Source organism: Clinocottus analis, unplaced genomic scaffold (assembly GCF_023055335.1).
Source record: "Clinocottus analis isolate CAN_PGR_092001 unplaced genomic scaffold, fCliAna1.0.p SCAF_35, whole genome shotgun sequence".
Lineage (NCBI taxonomy): Eukaryota > Metazoa > Chordata > Actinopteri > Perciformes > Cottidae > Clinocottus > Clinocottus analis.
Genome location: NW_027176098.1, coordinates 701,958 through 722,740, shown reverse-complemented (window position 1 = coordinate 722,740; position 20,783 = coordinate 701,958). Strand labels below are relative to the sequence as shown.

Genomic DNA, 20,783 nt, shown 5'->3' with positions numbered 1-20,783 from the left:
TCAAAATGCCCATTTGGCTAAATAAAGGCCAGAGTTTTTTTGAAGGTTTAAAACTTCAAATAATTTTTCTATGTTAAAGTATGGCAAGTCCCTATGGGTCCAAAGATGAGTGTTTCTTTTTTCTTTTAAGGCCGGACCCTCTTTTAAGTGAAGGGACCAAAGTCCTGCAGGTTTTTCGGGGAAACAGCTGGGCGAATCTCTTAGAAAAGTCATAGCACACCAGTCCTGATCGGGCAGCATGTTTTCATGTATTTTGTACAAACCTTTGTACGGGATTATTCGATCTGGCGATGGAGCCTTGTGCAGCAAGCACACTGCATGTACTCCTGCTGGCTTAATAATAATCATAGTCCCACAAAACTTTGCAGAGCATCTCCTCCTGCGGCGTTGCCAGCACATGCAGCAAAATACATCAAGACTTGCGGCCTGCATCGGGAATTGTGTGCTATGACTTTTCTAAGAGATTCAACTGGCCGTTTCCCTGAAAAACGTTGAGAAATTGTTCCATTCACTTGAATGGGTTTCGGTGTGAAGAGAGCATGAAAAACATTCATCTTTGTGCCCAAAGTGACTCGCCATACTTTAACATAGAAAGATTATTGAAAGTTTAAAATGTTAACAAAAGTCTGCAGTTGGTTTGCTCAATTGGGATTTTTTTCATAGCTAGCACAGTTTTCATGTAATCACTGTTCAAGTTTAGGAAGATCTTCGGACCGTGTCAGAGTTTACAATGGGTGTGTATGGCGCAGAATGTTCAGAGTTAGAGCGGAGCGCCAACTGACAGAGTGAGAGGGAACACCAGAAACTTGTAAAAGAAATAATCTTATTTTGCCTTTAGAACCACAATTTTTACTCTTCATACATCATTGTTGGATCAAAATATAGGAAATCTTGTGCTCGTCATACAAACGTCTTGATGGAATTCAACAGGCTTATGCTTTTTTGTCCAAAAACCTGAAAGCCACACAAATTCCAACCAACTGCTCCATTGGACTCCATGTTAAATCTGACCACAATTTTCTCTCATGAAGTAAACAGGACCACTTTCTGATCTGCCCTGAGGTTTTAATTTCTACACCCCACAACCATTTAAAAGTCATTTTTGGCCTCTTAAAAATTTTGTCTTTCTTATGATTTTTTTTTTGTGTGGAAAATGTTCTGTATTTTTTAAACTGCATATGAATTCATCTCTACAAAAAAAACAAGCATTATAGATATGGTTGGACACTAGAGTTTATGCTATTAGTAAGGACATTTTCTAATGTTTTTAATACTTTTTTATTGTATACCGTAGATGTTAATACTTAAAATGTATGCCATTATATTTGTATACTCTGTATACAAATGTATTAACATGGGAGAAGCTACGTTACAAGTTTTCCATTATATGTTTGCAGACTGGTGACACATGATAATACATTAATTCAATCTTTAAATGTGAGCAAAAGTACAGACAAAATTACCAATATTCTGTGAAGCTATTAATTAATCAATCAATACACCATTTAGATATTTTTTATTCACAGCTCAAAACAATGATTTTGAAAACATGAATTTGTAGATTGATTTACACAACATCCTATCATCACTAGAAAACCTTGATCAATATTTAATCATTGACAAGCTATAGGGATAAATAATCACAAAATACATGTGCAAGATTTTTGCAAACTAAATCTTTCTTCATTTCATTTAAATAAGTAGTCAATGCAAATCATTTTTTATGTCTTGAAACATTTTCCAAGTAATCCTGAAAAGAAATTCCTGGATATCTAGTCAAAACTGATCGCTGATTTAAGGTCCAACCAAACACCAAATCATATGTTTGAGGTATTCTGCTATCTGACGAACTCGCAAACAAACGGAAAGAACACTTTAGCTCAAGTTATAACATAAAATGAGGTTTTTGAGTAAAGCTCCACACTGAGACATGTTAGGTTATCAACATGCTGTATTCTGTTCAGCAGAACAGAACAGTTCACGAATGGTTTGTTTTGTTCTTTTTAATCATTTTTGACAACAAACCAGGATCCAGTTATCCACCTATCAGCACATTCGTTATTCCTTTTTGACTTTGCTTCCTGAAAACACTCTTCGCCACAAAAAGGTAAGAGCAGAAACAAAAACAGTAAATACAAGCAAAACAACTGCCAGCAAAAACGCCAACACATCAATGGAGTGGTACTGGATCATTGACATCTTGTAGGACTCCGTCCTCAGATGTGCTGCTCCCTTGTTCCTCATGACGAACTCGATCCAGAACATGGCCCGGTCCAGTGGTTTCATGGGCTGGTCTCTATGCAGGTTGGACAGCACCTTCATCTTCTCCCTGTAGCTGGGATCATAGAGAATGTCCTTCAGAGCCTCCAGGAAGTTGTCTTTGTTCACAGTTGCAATGTCCATGACTTTGGCCACACCTCTTGCTTTCATCCTGAAGAAGTTGTCAGACTGGTCGAACATGAGGGGCAGGCCGACCAGGGGCACGCCATGGTATATGGCCTCCTGCAGTCCGTTGGTACCTCCGTGGGCCACAAACACTCTGGTCTTTGGGTGGCCCAGGAGGTCGTTTTGAGGCAGCCAGTCCAAGAGTAAGGTGTTGTTGCCGAGGGTGGATGGTCTCTTGCCTTTGTGCCTCCAGATCACCTTCTGAGGAAGTTGTGCAAAAGCAGCAGCAATGTCCTCAGTGATGTCCTCAGGAAGTTTTCCCACCAGGGTCCCTAAAGTCATAACGATGACGCCATGTTCACCAGAGCTCTGGACAAAGTCCTCAAGTTCCTTAGACAGAGGCTTGGGGGGTTTGCACTGAAATCCGGACATGTAGACGACGTTTGGCATTGTGGGTCGTGGGAACTCAAAGGTGAAATCGTTCCTCATCAGCCAGATGTCTGCTGCCTGAAACAGCTCCATGTAATGTACATCGTTTCCAAAGTAACGATGGACGAATGGTTTGAAGTTGGGTTCTGTGACGTACCAAATTTGAAAACAAGTAAAGACATAGTAAAGCATGTTCTTGACCCGCTCAGAAAATGTCATCTTGTCGGTGAGCTCTGCCCCTGGTATTGGGACATAAGACAATGGGGAAGGTGCGATTGCGAAATGCCCTTCACCCTGAACAGTCCACCTCACATTGAAGACAAGTGGAAGACCCAAACGGTGACCCAGAAGCACCCCTCCACCAATTGCAGGGTCTGCCAGAAACAAATCATACTTGGCATCGCGGAGGCTTTGCATCAGTTTAGTGTCCTCAAACATATCACCCATCATCTGAATCAGCTGCTTATTCATTTCACAGAACTGTTCCACCAGTTCAAACTCCAGAGATAAACGAGCCCAAACAGAAGCACCTTTGCGGTGCATGTTGATCATTCTGTCTACAAATAACCCAAAGCCTTCTTCATCAAAACCAGCAGAGGAATTTATAGTGATGGACTTGTAGTGGGGGGACTCTGGCTTGATGTACCAGCTGTCTGATGGCCGTATTACTGTGATTTCATGGCCTCTGGCGTGGAGCTCCTCGACGAGGACTTTCATGTTGATCCAGTGGCTTCCATCCACAGGGAACACCAGGACTTTCCCTCCATTTACCAAGAGTGAGGAGCAGAGCAGCACCGCAAGTGACACCAAGGCCGGTCGGTTCATCTTTGAAAGAGATTCTGACAAAAAACATAAGGATGTTAGATCCGTCCTGCTCAACAAATAATGCCAACACGAAGAACTGATAGAGAATAGAGTCGCCTAATTTGAACTACTTCATATTTTTTGAAGGTTTTGCTGACTATCAGCATCGCTACCCTATGCACATTCATATTGTCCCTTCTTTGAATTCACAATGAAGAAAATATAATTTTGCGAGGAAAAAGTCGCCGACATATTATGTTTCATACATAACACACACACACACATATATATATATATATATATATATATATATATATATATATATATATATATATATATATATATATATATATATAGATAGATAGATAGATAGATAGATATACAGTCCAGTGTTTACATACAGATGTTTTGACCAGAAAGCAGCTAGCTTGAGGTTTTTCCATATATATTTCCATACTGTTGGCATATGATAATACATTCATTCAATTCTTGAATGGATGCAATAGTAGACAAAATAACCAATGTTTTGGGAAAAAATGAATCAATCAATCAATAAATAATGCTGGTACTTTTTATTTACGGCTTGAAATAAAACATTTCAGACATTAATTTGTGGAACGTTTTACATAAAAACCTCTTATCATCACTAACAATCATAAGCATTAGTGAATCATTGACTAGACATAAAGATAAACAATCATAAGATACACATATACGTTTTTTATAAAAAATAATTTCATTTCATTCAAATAGGTGCAGTAGTTAAGGCGAATCATTTGTTACATCTTGGAAAAATCTCCAAGTAATCCTGAAAAGAAATTCCTGGATATAAAGTGTAAAACTGAAGGCTGATTTAAGGGCCAACATAACGCCAATGAGGTTTGAGTGAAGCTGCACACTGAGACATGTTAGGTTATCAACATGCTGTATTCTGTTCAGCAGAATAGAACAGTTCATGAATGGTTTGTTTTGTTCTTTTTAATCATTTTCTACAACAAACCAGGATCCAGTTATCCACCTATCAGCACATTCATTATTCCTTTTTGACTTTGCTTCCTGAAAACACTCTTCGCCACAAAAACCTAACTGCAGAAACAAAAACAGTAAATACGAGCAAAACAACTGCCAGCAGAAACGCCAACACATCAATGGAGTGGTACTGGATCATTGACATCTTGTAGGACTCCGTCCTCAGATGTGCTGCTCCCTTGTTCCTCATGACAAACTCGATCCAGAACATGGCCCGGTCCAGTGGTTTCATGGGCTGGTCTCTATGCAGGTTGGACAGCACCTTCATCTTCTCCCTGTAGCTGGGATCATAGAGAACCTCTTTCAGAGCCTCCAGGAAGTTGTCTTGGTTCACAGTTGCAATGTCCATGACTTTGGCCACACCTCTTGCTTTCATCCTGGAGAAGTTGTCAGACTGGTCGAACATGAGGGGCAGGCCGACCAGGGGCACGCCATGGTATATGGCCTCCTGCAGTCCGTTGGTACCTCCGTGGGCCACAAACACTCTGGTCTTTGGGTGACCCAGGAGGTCGTTTTGAGGCAGCCAGTCCAAGAGTAAGGTGTTGTTGCCGAGGGTGGATGGTCTTTTGCCTTTGTGCTTCCAGATCACCTTCTGAGGAAGTTGTGCAAAAGCAGCAGCAATGTCCTCAGTGATGTCCTCAGGAAGTTTTCCCACCAGGGTCCCTAAAGTCATAACGATGACGCCATGTTCACCAGAGCTCTGGAGAAAGTCCTCAAGTTCCTTAGACAGGGGCTTGGGGGGTTTGCACTGAAATCCGGACATGTAGACGACGTTTGGCATTGTGGGTCGTGGGAACTCAAAGGTGAAATCGTTCCTCATCAGCCAGATGTCTGCTGCCTGAAACAGCTCTATGTAATGTACATCGTTTCCAAAGTAACGATGGACGAATGGTTTGAAGTTGGATTCTGTGACGTACCAAACTTGAAAACAAAGGAGGAAATAGTAAAGCATGTTCTTGACCCGCTCGGAAAACGTCATCTTGTCGGTGAGCTCTGCCCCTGGTATTGGGACATAAGACAATGGGGAAGGTGCGATTGCAAGATGCCCTTCACCCTGAACAGTCCACCTCACATTGAAGACAAGTGGAAGACCCAAACGGTGGCCCAGAAGCACCCCTCCACCAGCCACAGGGTCTGTCAGAAACAAATCATACTTGGCATCGTGGAGGCTTTGCATCAGTTTAGTGTCCTCAAACATATCACCCATCATCTGAATCACTTGCTTATTCATTTCATAGAAATGTATCACAAATTCAAACTGCAGAGATAAATGAGCCCAAAGCGAAGCACCATTGCGCCGCATGTTCATCAATGTTGTTGCAAATGACCCAAAGCGTTCATCATCAAAACCAGCAGAGGAATACAAAGTGATGGACTTGTAGTGGGGGGACTCTGGCTTGATGTACCAGCTGTCTGATGACCTCAAAACTGTGATGTCATGGCCTCTGGTATGAAGCTCCTCAATGAGGACTTTCATGTTGATCCAGTGGCTTCCATCAAAAGGGAACACCAGGACTTTCCCTCCATTTACCAAGAGTGAGGAGCAGAGCAGCACCGCAAGTGCAACCGAGGCCGGTCGGTACATTTCTGAAAGAGATTTGGAGAAGAAACGTAATAATGTTAGATCTATCCTGCTCAATAAAGCTTTACAGTTCTTCAGTTCTGGAGTGTAAATCAATTCAACAAATATTCTGAAAATAAATGACAAAAAGATAAATAATAGGGTAGTCTAGTTTTAACTACTTCAAAAAAGTTTGTGCTCACAATAAGCATCTCTACATTTTGTACATTTGTATCGTCCATTGTTTTAATTCAGAAAATACAAAATACATCTTTGAGATTAAAAGTTTTACACATAACCGGACAAAGATGTGAACATACTAAATTGCTGGTTCAGTAAACTATGCATGGAGTCGATTGATTTAATGAAATATTTTGTACAATTACATCTACAAAATAAGTAAAAACAGGAATATAAATACAAACTAGAACATTTCGCAATAAATTTCAATGACGTGGCAGCTACAGCCATAAGATGTTACAATATATTCACCAACATTACCATTAGTATGATGTGTTATTGAGGTTGTTGAGGTACATTATATAAATACTAACATTACTAGTAGTAAGATGTTTTATTGAAGTTATTGAGGTGTCATTTTTCTATTTGTGATGGGCTTGAGAGCAGCTATTGCTTCATAGACACAGGTCACTGGTTATCATGGTGCTTAAGCCATCTGGGTGAAGGGCAGACAAGCTCTTAAGACTGGGAGTGGATTTTCTACAACTCCATCAAAAACATGGTAAAATCACCAAAATAATATAAGCAACGGAGAGGAAAGACTCAGCCGAACCCGTTGATACGCTTATTATGTTTATGGAATTTAAAATGTGACCGTGAGGGTCTTAAGACAGGACAGCTGTCGTCCCTCTCATCTCTGTATTTAAGGCGACAGACATAGTCAGCCATTTTGTCCCGTCCAGCCAAAGCTAGCGGCATGCTAACATTAAATTCAATATTCTGTTTCTCCACCGAAAGACTTCGGCTGGTTTGTTTTAACTAACTAGAATGAACATCCATGTTTAAGTTAATGTGTCAGTGTGTGTGTGTGTGTGTGTGTGTGTGTGTCAAACTACACTAATATGTTGGTCATATGAAGCACATGTGTCCCTAAGTGTGTGTGTCACTGGTTGTCATGGTGAGTCAGCACCTATGGGAGAGGCAGACATGAAAGGGAGAAGCAGAATTTAAAGAAACAAACCTGTTAAACTCCTGCAATTGAGGAAAACCAAGACTCTGAACGTCAAAATATATGAATCATGAAAGAGATAAGACTCTTGTGACACGTGTGTATGACGAGCAAAAAAAATCCTTGTTTTCATCCAACAATGGCGTATGAAGAGTGAAATTGTTGGACTGAAGGCATATCAAGATTTTTTTTTTTTTTAAAGAATCTGCTGCTTGTCTTCACTGATGATGACATCACGTGCGCTAAGATGCGCAATACATTCCCATTATGAAGTCAGAAACTGTCCCAAAATGTTCCTAAACTTGAATAATGATTCCATGTAAAGCGTGCAAGCTATCAAAATGCCCATTTGGCTAAATAAAGGCCAGAGTTTTTTTGAAGGTTTAAAACTTCAAATAATTTTTCTATGTTAAAGTATGGCAAGTCCCTATGGGTCCAAAGATGAGTGTTTCTTTTTTCTTTTAAGGCCGGACCCTCTTTTAAGTGAAGGGACCAAAGTCCTGCAGGTTTTTCGGGGAAACAGCTGGGCGAATCTCTTAGAAAAGTCATAGCACACCAGTCCTGATCGGGCAGCATGTTTTCATGTATTTTGTACAAACCTTTGTACGGGATTATTCGATCTGGCGATGGAGCCTTGTGCAGCAAGCACACTGCATGTACTCCTGCTGGCTTAATAATAATCATAGTCCCACAAAACTTTGCAGAGCATCTCCTCCTGCGGCGTTGCCAGCACATGCAGCAAAATACATCAAGACTTGCGGCCTGCATCGGGAATTGTGTGCTATGACTTTTCTAAGAGATTCAACTGGCCGTTTCCCTGAAAAACGTTGAGAAATTGTTCCATTCACTTGAATGGGTTTCGGTGTGAAGAGAGCATGAAAAACATTCATCTTTGTGCCCAAAGTGACTCGCCATACTTTAACATAGAAAGATTATTGAAAGTTTAAAACGTTAACAAAAGTCTGCAGTTGGTTTGCTCAATTGGGATTTTTTTCATAGCTAGCACAGTTTTCATGTAATCACTGTTCAAGTTTAGGAAGATCTTCGGACCGTGTCAGAGTTTACAATGGGTGTGTATGGCACAGAATGTTCAGAGTTAGAGCGGAGCGCCAACTGACAGAGTGAGAGGGAACACCAGAAACTTGTAAAAGAAATAATCTTATTTTGCCTTTAGAACCACAATTTTTACTCTTCATACATCATTGTTGGATCAAAATATAGGAAATCTTGTGCTCGTCATACAAACGTCTTGATGGAATTCAACAGGCTTATGCTTTTTTGTCCAAAAACCTGAAAGCCACACAAATTCCAACCAACTGCTCCATTGGACTCCATGTTAAATCTGACCACAATTTTCTCTCATGAAGTAAACAGGACCACTTTCTGATCTGCCCTGAGGTTTTAATTTCTACACCCCACAACCATTTAAAAGTCATTTTTGGCCTCTTAAAAATTTTGTCTTTCTTATGATTTTTTTTTGTGTGGAAAATGTTCTGTATTTTTTAAACTGCATATGAATTCATCTCTACAAAAAAAACAAGCATTATAGATATGGTTGGACACTAGAGTTTATGCTATTAGTAAGGACATTTTCTAATGTTTTTAATACTTTTTTATTGTATACCGTAGATGTTAATACTTAAAATGTATGCCATTATATTTGTATACTCTGTATACAAATGTATTAACATGGGAGAAGCTACGTTACAAGTTTTCCATTATATGTTTGCAGACTGGTGACACATGATAATACATTAATTCAATCTTTAAATGTGAGCAAAAGTACAGACAAAATTACCAATATTCTGTGAAGCTATTAATTAATCAATCAATACACCATTTAGATATTTTTTATTCACAGCTCAAAACAATGATTTTGAAAACATGAATTTGTAGATTGATTTACACAACATCCTATCATCACTAGAAAACCTTGATCAATATTTAATCATTGACAAGCTATAGGGATAAATAATCACAAAATACATGTGCAAGATTTTTGCAAACTAAATCTTTCTTCATTTCATTTAAATAAGTAGTCAATGCAAATCATTTTTTATGTCTTGAAACATTTTCCAAGTAATCCTGAAAAGAAATTCCTGGATATCTAGTCAAAACTGATCGCTGATTTAAGGTCCAACCAAACACCAAATCATATGTTTGAGGTATTCTGCTATCTGACGAACTCGCAAACAAACGGAAAGAACACTTTAGCTCAAGTTATAACATAAAATGAGGTTTTTGAGTAAAGCTCCACACTGAGACATGTTAGGTTATCAACATGCTGTATTCTGTTCAGCAGAACAGAACAGTTCATGAATGGTTTGTTTTGTTCTTTTTAATCATTTTCGACAACAAACCAGGATCCAGTTATCCACCTATCAGCACATTCGTTATTCCTTTTTGACTTTGCTTCCTGAAAACACTCTTCGCCACAAAAAGGTAAGAGCAGAAACAAAAACAGTAAATACAAGCAAAACAACTGCCAGCAAAAACGCCAACACATCAATGGAGTGGTACTGGATCATTGACATCTTGTAGGACTCCGTCCTCAGATGTGCTGCTCCCTTGTTCCTCATGACGAACTCGATCCAGAACATGGCCCGGTCCAGTGGTTTCATGGGCTGGTCTCTATGCAGGTTGGACAGCACCTTCATCTTCTCCCTGTAGCTGGGATCATAGAGAATGTCCTTCAGAGCCTCCAGGAAGTTGTCTTTGTTCACAGTTGCAATGTCCATGACTTTGGCCACACCTCTTGCTTTCATCCTGGAGAAGTTGTCAGGCTGGTCAAACATGAGGGGCAGGCCGACCAGGGGCACGCCATGGTATATGGCCTCCTGCAGTCCGTTGGTACCTCCGTGGGCCACAAACACTCTGGTCTTTGGGTGACCCAGGAGGTCGTTTTGAGGCAGCCAGTCCAAGAGTAAGGTGTTGTTGCCGAGGGTGGATGGTCTTTTGCCTTTGTGCCTCCAGATCACCTTCTGAGGAAGTTGGGCAAAAGCAGCAGCAATGTCCTCAGTGATGTCCTCAGGAAGTTTTCCCACCAGGGTCCCTAAAGTCATAACGATGACGCCATGTTCACCAGAGCTCTGGACAAAGTCCTCAAGTTCCTTAGACAGGGGCTTGGAGGGTTTGCACTGAAATCCGGACATGTAGACGACGTTTGGCATTGTGGGTCGTGGGAACTCAAAGGTGAAATCGTTCCTCATCAGCCAGATGTCTGCTGCCTGAAACAGCTCCATGTAATGTACATCGTTTCCAAAGTAACGATGGACGAATGGTTTGAAGTTGGGTTCTGTGACGTACCAAATTTGAAAACAAGTAAAGACATAATAAAGTAAGTTCTTGACCCGCTCGGAAAACGTCATCTTGTCGGTGAGCTCTGCCCCTGGTATTGGGACATAAGACAATGGGGAAGGTGCGATTGCGAGATGCCCTTCACCCTGAACAGTCCACCTCACATTGAAGACAAGTGGAAGACCCAAACGGTGGCCCAGAAGCACCCCTCCACCAATGGCAGGGTCTGTCAGAAACAAATCATACTTGGCATCGCGGAGGCTTTGCATCAGTTTAGTGTCCTCAAACATATCACCCATCATCTGAATAAGCTGCTTATTCATTTCATAGAACTGTTCCACCAGTTCAAACTCCAGAGATAAACGAGCCCAAACAGAAGCACCTTTGCGGCGCATGTTCATCATTCTGTCTACAAATAACCCAAAGCCTTCTTCATCAAAACCAGCAGAGGAATTTATAGTGATGGACTTGTAGTAGGGGGACTCTGGCTTGATGTACCAGCTGTCTGATGGCCGCATTACTGTGATTTCATGGCCTCTGGCGTGGAGCTCCTCTACGAGGACTTTCATGTTGATCCAGTGGCTTCCATCCACAGGGAACACCAGGACTTTCCCTCCATTTACCAAGAGTGAGGAGCAGAGCAGCACCGCAAGTGACACCAAGGCCGGTCGGTTCATCTTTGAAAGAGATTCTGACAAAAAACATAAGGATGTTAGATCCGTCCTGCTCAACAAATAATGCCAACACGAAGAACTGATAGAGAATAGAGTCGCCTAATTTGAACTACTTCATATTTTTTGAAGGTTTTGCTGACTATCAGCATCGCTACTGTATGCACATTCATATTGTCCCTTCTTTGAATTCACAATGAAGAAAATATAATTTTGCGAGGAAAAAGTCGCCGACATATTATGTTTCATACATAACACACACACATATATATATATATATGCATATATATATACATATATATATATATATATATACATATATATATATATATATATGTATATATATATATATGTATATATATATACATATATATATACATATATATATATATATATATACATATATATATACATATATATATATATATACATATATATACATATATATATATATATACATATATATATACATATATATATACATATATGTATATACATATATATATATATATATATATGTATATATATATGTATATATATAGTCCAGTGTTTACATACAGATGTATTGACCAGAAAGCAGCTAGCTTGAGGTTTTTCCATATATATTTCCATACTGTTGGCATATGATAATACATTCATTCAATTCTTCAATTCTTGAATGAATGCAATAGTAGACAAAATAACCAATGTTTTGGGGAAAAAATGAATGAATGAGTTAATAAATAATGCTGGTACTTTTTATTTACTGCTTGAAATAAAACATTTCAGACATTAATTTGTGGAACGATTTACATAAAAACATCTTATCATCACTAACAATCATGAACGATAGTGAATCATTGAGCAGGCATAAAGATAAACAATCATAAGATACACATCCAAGTTTTTTATGAAAAATAATTTCATTATATTCAGATTAGTGGAGTAGTTAAGGCGAATCATTTGTTACATCTTCAAAAAATCTACAAGTAATCCTGAAAAGAAATTCCTGGAAATGAAGTGAAAACTGAAGGCTGACTAAAGGGCCAACTTAACACCAAGTTATATGTTTTAGGAAATCTACTATCCGACCAACACACAAATAAATGAACAGAACGTAAACATGAACTCTTTGTCTGAAGTCATTAGTTAAAAAGAGGTTTGTAAGTGAAGCTGCACACCAAGAAATGTTAGGTTACCAACGTGTTTGTATTCTGTTCAGCAGAATAAAACAGTTCATGAATGATTTGTTTTGTTGTCTTTATCTGTAACAAACCAGGATCCAGTTATCCACCTATCAGCACATTCATTATTCCTTTTTGACTTTGCTTCCTGAAAACACTCTTCGCCACAAAAACCTAACTGCAGAAACAAAAACAGTAAATACGAGCAAAACAACTGCCAGCAGAAACACCAACACATCAATGGAGTGGTACTGGATCATTGACATCTTGTAGGACTCCGTCCTCAGATGTGCTGCTCCCTTGTTCCTCATGACAAACTCGATCCAGAACATGGCCCGGTCCAGTGGTTTCATGGGCTGGTCTCTATGCTGATTGGACAGCACCTTCATCTTCTCCCTGTAGCTGGGATCATAGAGAACCTCTTTCAGAGCCTCCAGGAAGTTGTCTTTGTTCACAGTTGCAATGTCCATGACTTTGGCCACACCTCTTGCTTTCATCCTGAAGAAGTTGTCAGGCTGGTCAAACATGAGGGGCAGGCCGACCAGGGGCACGCCATGGTATATGGCCTCCTGCAGTCCGTTGGTACCTCCGTGGGCCACAAACACTCTGGTCTTTGGGTGACCCAGGAGGTCGTTTTGAGGCAGCCAGTCCAAGAGTAAGGTGTTGTTGCCGAGGGTGGATGGTCTCTTGCCTTTGTGCCTCCAGATCACCTTCTGAGGAAGTTGTGCAAAAGCAGCAGCAATGTCCTCAGTGATGTCCTCAGGAAGTTTTCCCACCAGGGTCCCTAAAGTCATAACGATGACGCCATGTTCACCAGAGCTCTGGACAAAGTCCTCAAGTTCCTTAGACAGGGGCTTGGAGGGTTTGCACTGAAATCCGGACATGTAGACGACGTTTGGCATTGTGGGTCGTGGGAACTCAAAGGTGAAATCGTTCCTCATCAGCCAGATGTCTGCTGCCTGAAACAGCTCCATGTAATGTACATCGTTTCCAAAGTAACGATGGACGAATGGTTTGTAGACGGGTTCTGCGACGTACCAAATTTGAAAACAAGTAAAAACATAGTAAAGTATGTTTTTGACCCGCTCGGAAAACGTCATCTTGTCGGTGAGCTCTGCCCCTGGTATTGGGACATAAGACAATGGGGAAGGTGCGATTGCGAGATGCCCTTCACCCTGAACAGTCCACCTCACATTGAAGACAAGTGGAAGACCCAAACGGTGGCCCAGAAGCACCCCTCCACCAATGGCAGGGTCTGTCAGAACCAAATCATACTCGGCATCACGGAGGATTTGCATCAGTTTAGTGTCCTCAAACATATCCTCCATCATCTGAATCACTTGCTTATTCATTTCATAGAACCCTTTCATCAGTTCAAGTTCCAGAGATATACGAGCCCAAAGCGAAGCACCTTTGCGCCGCATGTCCATCATATTGTCTGCAAACAAGCCAAATTCTTCTTCATCAAAACCAGCAGGGGAATTTATAGTGATGGACTTGTAGTGGGGGGACTCTGGCTTGATGTACCAGCTGTCTGATGGCCGCATTACTGTGATTTCATGGCCTCTGGCGTGGAGCTCCTCTACGAGGACTTTCATGTTGATCCAGTGGCTTCCATCCACAGGGAACACCAGGACTTTCCCTCCATTTACCAAGAGTGAGGAGCAGAGCAGCACCGCAAGTGACACCAAGGCCGGTCGGTTCATCTTTGAAAGAGATTCTGACAAAAAACATAAGGATGTTAGATCCGTCCTGCTCAACAAATAATGCCAACATGAAGAACTGATAGAGAATAGAGTCGCCTAATTTGAACTACTTCATATTTTTTGAAGGTTTTGCTGACTATCAGCATCGCTACCCTATGCACATTCATATTGTCCCTTCTTTGAATTCACAATGAAGAAAATATAATTTTGCGAGGAAAAAGTCGCCAACATATTATGTTTCATACATAACACACACACACACACACACACATATATATATATATATATATATATATATATATATATATATATATATATATATATATATATATATATATATATAGTCCAGTGTTTACATACAGATGTATTGACCAGAAAGCAGCTAGGTTGAGGTTTTTCCATATATATTTCCATACTGTTGGCATATGATAATACATTCATTCAATTCTTGAATGGATGCAATAGTAGACAAAATAACCAATATTTTGGGAAGAAGTGAATGAATGAGTTAATAAATAATGCTGGTACTTTTTATTTACTGCTTGAAATAAAACATTTCAGACATTAATTTGTGGAACGATTTACATAAAAACATCTTATCATCACTAACAATCATGAACGATAGTGAATCATTGAGCAGGCATAAAGATAAACAATCATAAGATACACATCCAAGTTTTTTATGAAAAATAATTTCATTATATTCAGATTAGTGGAGTAGTTAAGGCGAATCATTTGTTACATCTTCAAAAAATCTACAAGTAATCCTGAAAAGAAATTCCTGGAAATGAAGTGAAAACTGAAGGCTGACTAAAGGGCCAACTTAACACCAAGTTATATGTTTTAGGAAATCTACTATCCGACCAACACACAAATAAATGAACAGAACGTAAACATGAACTCTTTGTCTGAAGTCATTAGTTAAAAAGAGGTTTGTAAGTGAAGCTGCACACCAAGAAATGTTAGGTTACCAACGTGTTTGTATTCTGTTCAGCAGAATAAAACAGTTCATGAATGATTTGTTTTGTTGTCTTTATCTGTAACAAATCAGGATCCAGTTATCCACCTATCAGCACATTCATTATTCCTTTTTGACTTTGCTTCCTGAAAACACTCTTCGCCACAAAAACCTAACTGCAGAAACAAAAACAGTAAATACGAGCAAAACAACTGCCAGCAGAAACACCAACACGTCAATGGAGTGGTACTGGATCATTGACATCTTGTAGGACTCCGTCCTCAGATGTGCTGCTCCCTTGTTCCTCATGACGAACTCGATCCAGAACATGGCCCGGTCCAGTGGTTTCATGGGCTGGTCTCTATGCTGATTGGACAGCACCTTCATCTTCTCCCTGTAGCTGGGATCATAGAGAACCTCCTTCAGAGCCTCCAGGAAGTTGTCTTTGTTCACAGTTGCAATGTCCATGACTTTGGCCACACCTCTTGCTTTCATCCTGGAGAAGTTGTCAGACTGGTCGAACATGAGGGGCAGGCCGACCAGGGGCACGCCGTGGTATATGGCCTCCTGCAGTCCGTTGGTACCTCCGTGGGCCACAAACACTCTGGTCTTTGGGTGACCCAGGAGGTCGTTTTGAGGCAGCCAGTCCAAGAGTAAGGTGTTGTTGCCGAGGGTGGATGGTCTCTTGCCTTTGTGCTTCCAGATCACCTTCTGAGGAAGTTGTGCAAAAGCAGCAGCAATGTCCTCAGTGATGTCCTCAGGAAGTTTTCCCACCAGGGTCCCTAAAGTCATAACGATGACGCCATGTTCACCAGAGCTCTGGACAAAGTCCTCAAGTTCCTTAGACAGGGGCTTGGAGGGTTTGCACTGAAATCCGGACATGTAGACGACGTTTGGCATTGTGGGTCGTGGGAACTCAAAGGTGAAATCGTTCCTCATCAGCCAGATGTCTGCTGCCTGAAACAGCTCCATGTAATATACATCGTTTCCAAAGTAACGATGGACGAATGGTTTGTAGACGGGTTCTGCGACGTACCAAATTTGAAAACAAGTAAAAAAATAGCAAAGTATGTTTTTGACCCGCTCAGAAAACGTCATCTTGTCGGTGAGCTCTGCCCCTGGTATTGGGACATAAGACAATGGGGAAGGTGCGATTGCTTGATGCCCTTCACCCTGAACAGTCCACCTCACATTGAAGACAAGTGGAAGACCCAAACGGTGGCCCAGAAGCACCCCTCCACCAATGGCAGGGTCTGTCAGAACCAAATCATACTCGGCATCACGGAGGATTTGCATCAGTTTAGTGTCCTCAAACATATCCTCCATCATCTGAATCACTTGCTTATTCATTTCATAGAACCCTTTCATCAGTTCAAGTTCCAGAGATATACGAGCCCAAAGCGAAGCACCTTTGCGCCGCATGTCCATCATATTGTCTGCAAACAAGCCAAATTCTTCTTCATCAAAACCAGCAGAGGAATTTATAGTGATGGACTTGTAGTGGGGGGACTCTGGCTTGATGTACCAGCTGTCTGATGGCCGCATTACTGTGATTTCATGGCCTCTGGCGTGGAGCTCCTCTACGAGGACTTTCATGTTGATCCAGTGGCTTCCATCCACAGGGAACACCAGGACTTTCCCTCCATTTACCAAGAGTGAGGAGCAGAGCAGCACCGCAAGTGACACCAAGGCCGGTCGGTTCATCTTTGAAAGAGATTCTGACAAAAAACATAAGGATGTTAGATCCGTCCTGCTCAACAAATAATGCCAACACGAAGAACTGATAGAGAATAGAGTCGCCTAATTTGAACTACTTCATATTTTTTGAAGGTTTTGCTGACTATCAGCATCGCTACCCTATGCACATTCATATTGTCCCTTCTTTGAATTCACAATGAAGAAAATATAATTTTGCGAGGAAAAAGTCGCCAACATATTATGTTTCATACATAACACACACACACACACACACACACACACACACATATATATATATATATATATATATATATATATATATATATATATATATATATATATATATATATATATATATAGTCCAGTGTTTACATACAGATGTATTGACCAGAAAGCAGCTAGGTTGAGGTTTTTCCATATATATTTCCATACTGTTGGCATATGATAATACATTCATTCAATTCTTGAATGGATGCAATAGTAGACAAAATAACCAATATTTTGGGAAGAAATGAATGAATGAGTTAATAAATAATGCTGGTACTTTTTATTTACTGCTTGAAATAAAACATTTCAGACATTAATTTGTGGAACGATTTACATAAAAACATCTTATCATCACTAACAATCATGAACGATAGTGAATCATTGAGCAGGCATAAAGATAAACAATCATAAGATACACATCCAAGTTTTTTATGAAAAATAATTTCATTATATTCAGATTAGTGGAGTAGTTAAGGCGAATCATTTGTTACATCTTCAAAAAATCTACAAGTAATCCTGAAAAGAAATTCCTGGAAATGAAGTGAAAACTGAAGGCTGACTAAAGGGCCAACTTAACACCAAGTTATATGTTTTAGGAAATCTACTATCCGACCAACACACAAATAAATGAACAGAACGTAAACATGAACTCTTTGTCTGAAGTCATTAGTTAAAAAGAGGTTTGTAAGTGAAGCTGCACACCAAGAAATGTTAGGTTACCAACGTGTTTGTATTCTGTTCAGCAGAATAAAACAGTTCATGAATGATTTGTTTTGTTGTCTTTATCTGTAACAAATCAGGATCCAGTTATCCACCTATCAGCACATTCATTATTCCTTTTTGACTTTGCTTCCTGAAAACACTCTTCGCCACAAAAACCTAACTGCAGAAACAAAAACAGTAAATATGAGCAAAACAACTGCCAGCAGAAACACCAACACGTCGATGGAGTGGTACTGGATCATTGACATCTTGTAGGACTCCGTCCTCAGATGTGCTGCTCCCTTGTTCCTCATGACGAACTCGATCCAGAACATGGCCCGGTCCAGTGGTTTCATGGGCTGGTCTCTATGCTGATTGGACAGCACCTTCATCTTCTCCCTGTAGCTGGGATCATAGAGAACCTCCTTCAGAGCCTCCAGGAAGTTGTCTTTGTTCACAGTTGCAATGTCCATGACTTTGGCCACACCTCTTGCTTTCATCCTGGAGAAGTTGTCAGACTGGTCGAACATGAGGGGCAGGCCGACCAGGGGCACGCCGTGGTATATGGCCTCCTGCAGTCCGTTGGTACCTCCGTGGGCCACAAACACTCTGGTCTTTGGGTGACCCAGGAGGTCGTTTTGAGGCAGCCAGTCCAAGAGTAAGGTGTTGTTGCCGAGGGTGGATGGTCTCTTGCCTTTGTGCTTCCAGATCACCTTCTGAGGAAGTTGTGCAAAAGCAGCAGCAATGTCCTCAGTGATGTCCTCAGGAAGTTTTCCCACCAGGGTCCCTAAAGTCATAACGATGACGCCATGTTCACCAGAGCTCTGGACAAAGTCCTCAAGTTCCTTAGACAGGGGCTTGGAGGGTTTGCACTGAAATCCGGACATGTAGACGACGTTTGGCATTGTGGGTCGTGGGAACTCAAAGGTGAAATCGTTCCTCATCAGCCAGATGTCTGCTGCCTGAAACAGCTCCATGTAATATACATCGTTTCCAAAGTAACGATGGACGAATGGTTTGTAGACGGGTTCTGCGACGTACCAAATTTGAAAACAAGTAAAAAAATAGCAAAGTATGTTTTTGACCCGCTCAGAAAACGTCATCTTGTCGGTGAGCTCTGCCCCTGGTATTGGGACATAAGACAATGGGGAAGGTGCGATTGCTTGATGCCCTTCACCCTGAACAGTCCACCTCACATTGAAGACAAGTGGAAGACCCAAACGGTGGCCCAGAAGCACCCCTCCACCAATGGCAGGGTCTGTCAGAACCAAATCATACTCGGCATCGCGGAGGCTTTGCATCAGTTTAGTGTCCTCAAACATATCACCCATCATCTGAATCACTTGCTTATGCATCTCACAGAACTGTTCCACCAGTTCAAACTCCAGAGATAAACGAGCCCAAACAGAAGCACCTTTGCGGCGCATGTTGATCATTCTGTCTACAAATAACCCAAAGCCTTCTTCATCAAAACCAGCAGAGGAATTTATAGTGATGGACTTGTAGTGGGGGGACTCTGGCTTGATGTACCAGCTGTCTGATGGCCGCATTACTGTGATTTCATGGCCTCTGGCGTGGAGCTCCTCTACGAGGACTTTCATGTTGATCCAGTGGCTTCCATCCACAGGGAACACCAGGACTTTCCCTCCATTTACCAAGAGTGAGGAGCAGAGCAGCACCGCAAGTGACACCAAGGCCGGTCGGTTCATCTTTGAAAGAGATTCTGACAAAAAACATAAGGATGTTAGATCCGTCCTGCTCAACTTTAAGAGTAAGAAGTCGCCGACATATTATGTTTGATACATAACTGGATAAAGATGACAACATATATTTGCTTGTTTGGTAAACTATGCATATCACCTATTGATTAAATGAAACATTTATTTCCATTACCTCTTGAAAACAGGAAAAAATTGAAAGAAACCAAAACAGATTGAAAACAAATTGGGTCGAGGGCTGATTGTGTTAGTTCTGTCTGGGTACAATAAATACAAATGCCTACTCACCAGGTAAAGCAATTTTATTGTCCAAAAAGGCGGGAAGAACATGAAGAACGAAGCACCATAAACCGAACTGTACACAGACAAACAGACACAGTCGCAGGAGACAAAACCTTTTGTCGCTTTGCGTGTCGTAATCACATGAAACCACAATGGCGGAAGAGAAAGAAAACTACCAAAATGTCTTGTTTCTCTACTATTGTACAGTACTTGCTTTTAGCTTATATAATGTATTATTGGCTAGGTCAGTTTGGTAAGAAGCAAATAAACTCTTTATTATTACCCTTACATTTTTTTCTCCATCCTAGTTTAGATAGATTTTGGCAACACAAAGTCTTCCACTGCTAAGCCTGCAGTGCCAGACAATATTGCACATGTTGATGCACATCACTACATCACTACAAGGCTTTCCACAAAGGATTGTCAGCTCGGGGGCTCACACCGCGCCCAGACTTACATAACTTCAACAGATTTCCTGATTACACAACCGCTCAATGTGGGAATTCCAGCCGCTTAATTCCCCGGAGGTTCACAAAAAGCAGGTTTTTGGATGCGGTCGATGTTCTCTCAGGTTTGTGTGCGTGCGTCATTCAGTAATGATAGGTGTCAAAGTACAATTGGAACTATTATCTCTTTGTGTGTACCGGGGCAAAAGTCAACCAACAAGAAACACAGCTGTTAGTAAAACGTTAGTTCAGTTTTAGTGTTGACTCAAAATGAACATTAAAGATAACACATATGTACTACTACTATAAATCATTATGATCCAATAATAATAATAATAATAATAATACACGTTGGTAAATAGTTCTAAAAACTACAGTATGGATATCATGGACTCAGTAGTGAGTCTCAGATATACAATTAAAGCAAATTCATGCAGAACATTTCTAAAGCGGCACAATAAACATATTGTAATAAACG

General features: G+C 40.6%; 2 protein-coding genes and 5 pseudogenes across 2 annotated transcripts in view; 1 reads left to right on the top strand and 6 right to left on the bottom strand.

Annotated features, from left to right (window-relative positions):
• Positions 1–20,783, top strand: part of sh2d3cb (SH2 domain containing 3Cb) — a 61,559-nt gene that overhangs the window by 33,750 nt on the left and 7,026 nt on the right. The gene's annotated exons all lie outside the window — the stretch shown is intronic.
• LOC137799473 (UDP-glucuronosyltransferase 2A2-like) lies at positions 2,031–3,874 on the bottom strand. The gene is made up of 2 exons (XM_068596275.1): positions 3,009–3,874; positions 2,031–2,924 (listed from the first exon to the last, which is right to left on the bottom strand). Exons 1-2 carry the CDS (start codon positions 3,637–3,639, stop codon positions 2,059–2,061), a joined length of 1,497 nt encoding a protein of 498 aa, XP_068452376.1. The 5' UTR covers positions 3,640–3,874; the 3' UTR covers positions 2,031–2,058.
• Positions 4,259–6,232, bottom strand: LOC137799478 (UDP-glucuronosyltransferase 2B31 pseudogene; annotated as a pseudogene).
• LOC137799481 (UDP-glucuronosyltransferase 2A2 pseudogene) lies at positions 9,420–11,566 on the bottom strand (annotated as a pseudogene).
• LOC137799477 (UDP-glucuronosyltransferase 2A2 pseudogene) lies at positions 12,099–14,289 on the bottom strand (annotated as a pseudogene).
• LOC137799480 (UDP-glucuronosyltransferase 2A2 pseudogene) lies at positions 14,702–17,114 on the bottom strand (annotated as a pseudogene).
• LOC137799475 (UDP-glucuronosyltransferase 2A2 pseudogene) overlaps positions 17,433–20,783 on the bottom strand; it is a 3,848-nt pseudogene continuing 497 nt past the window's right edge.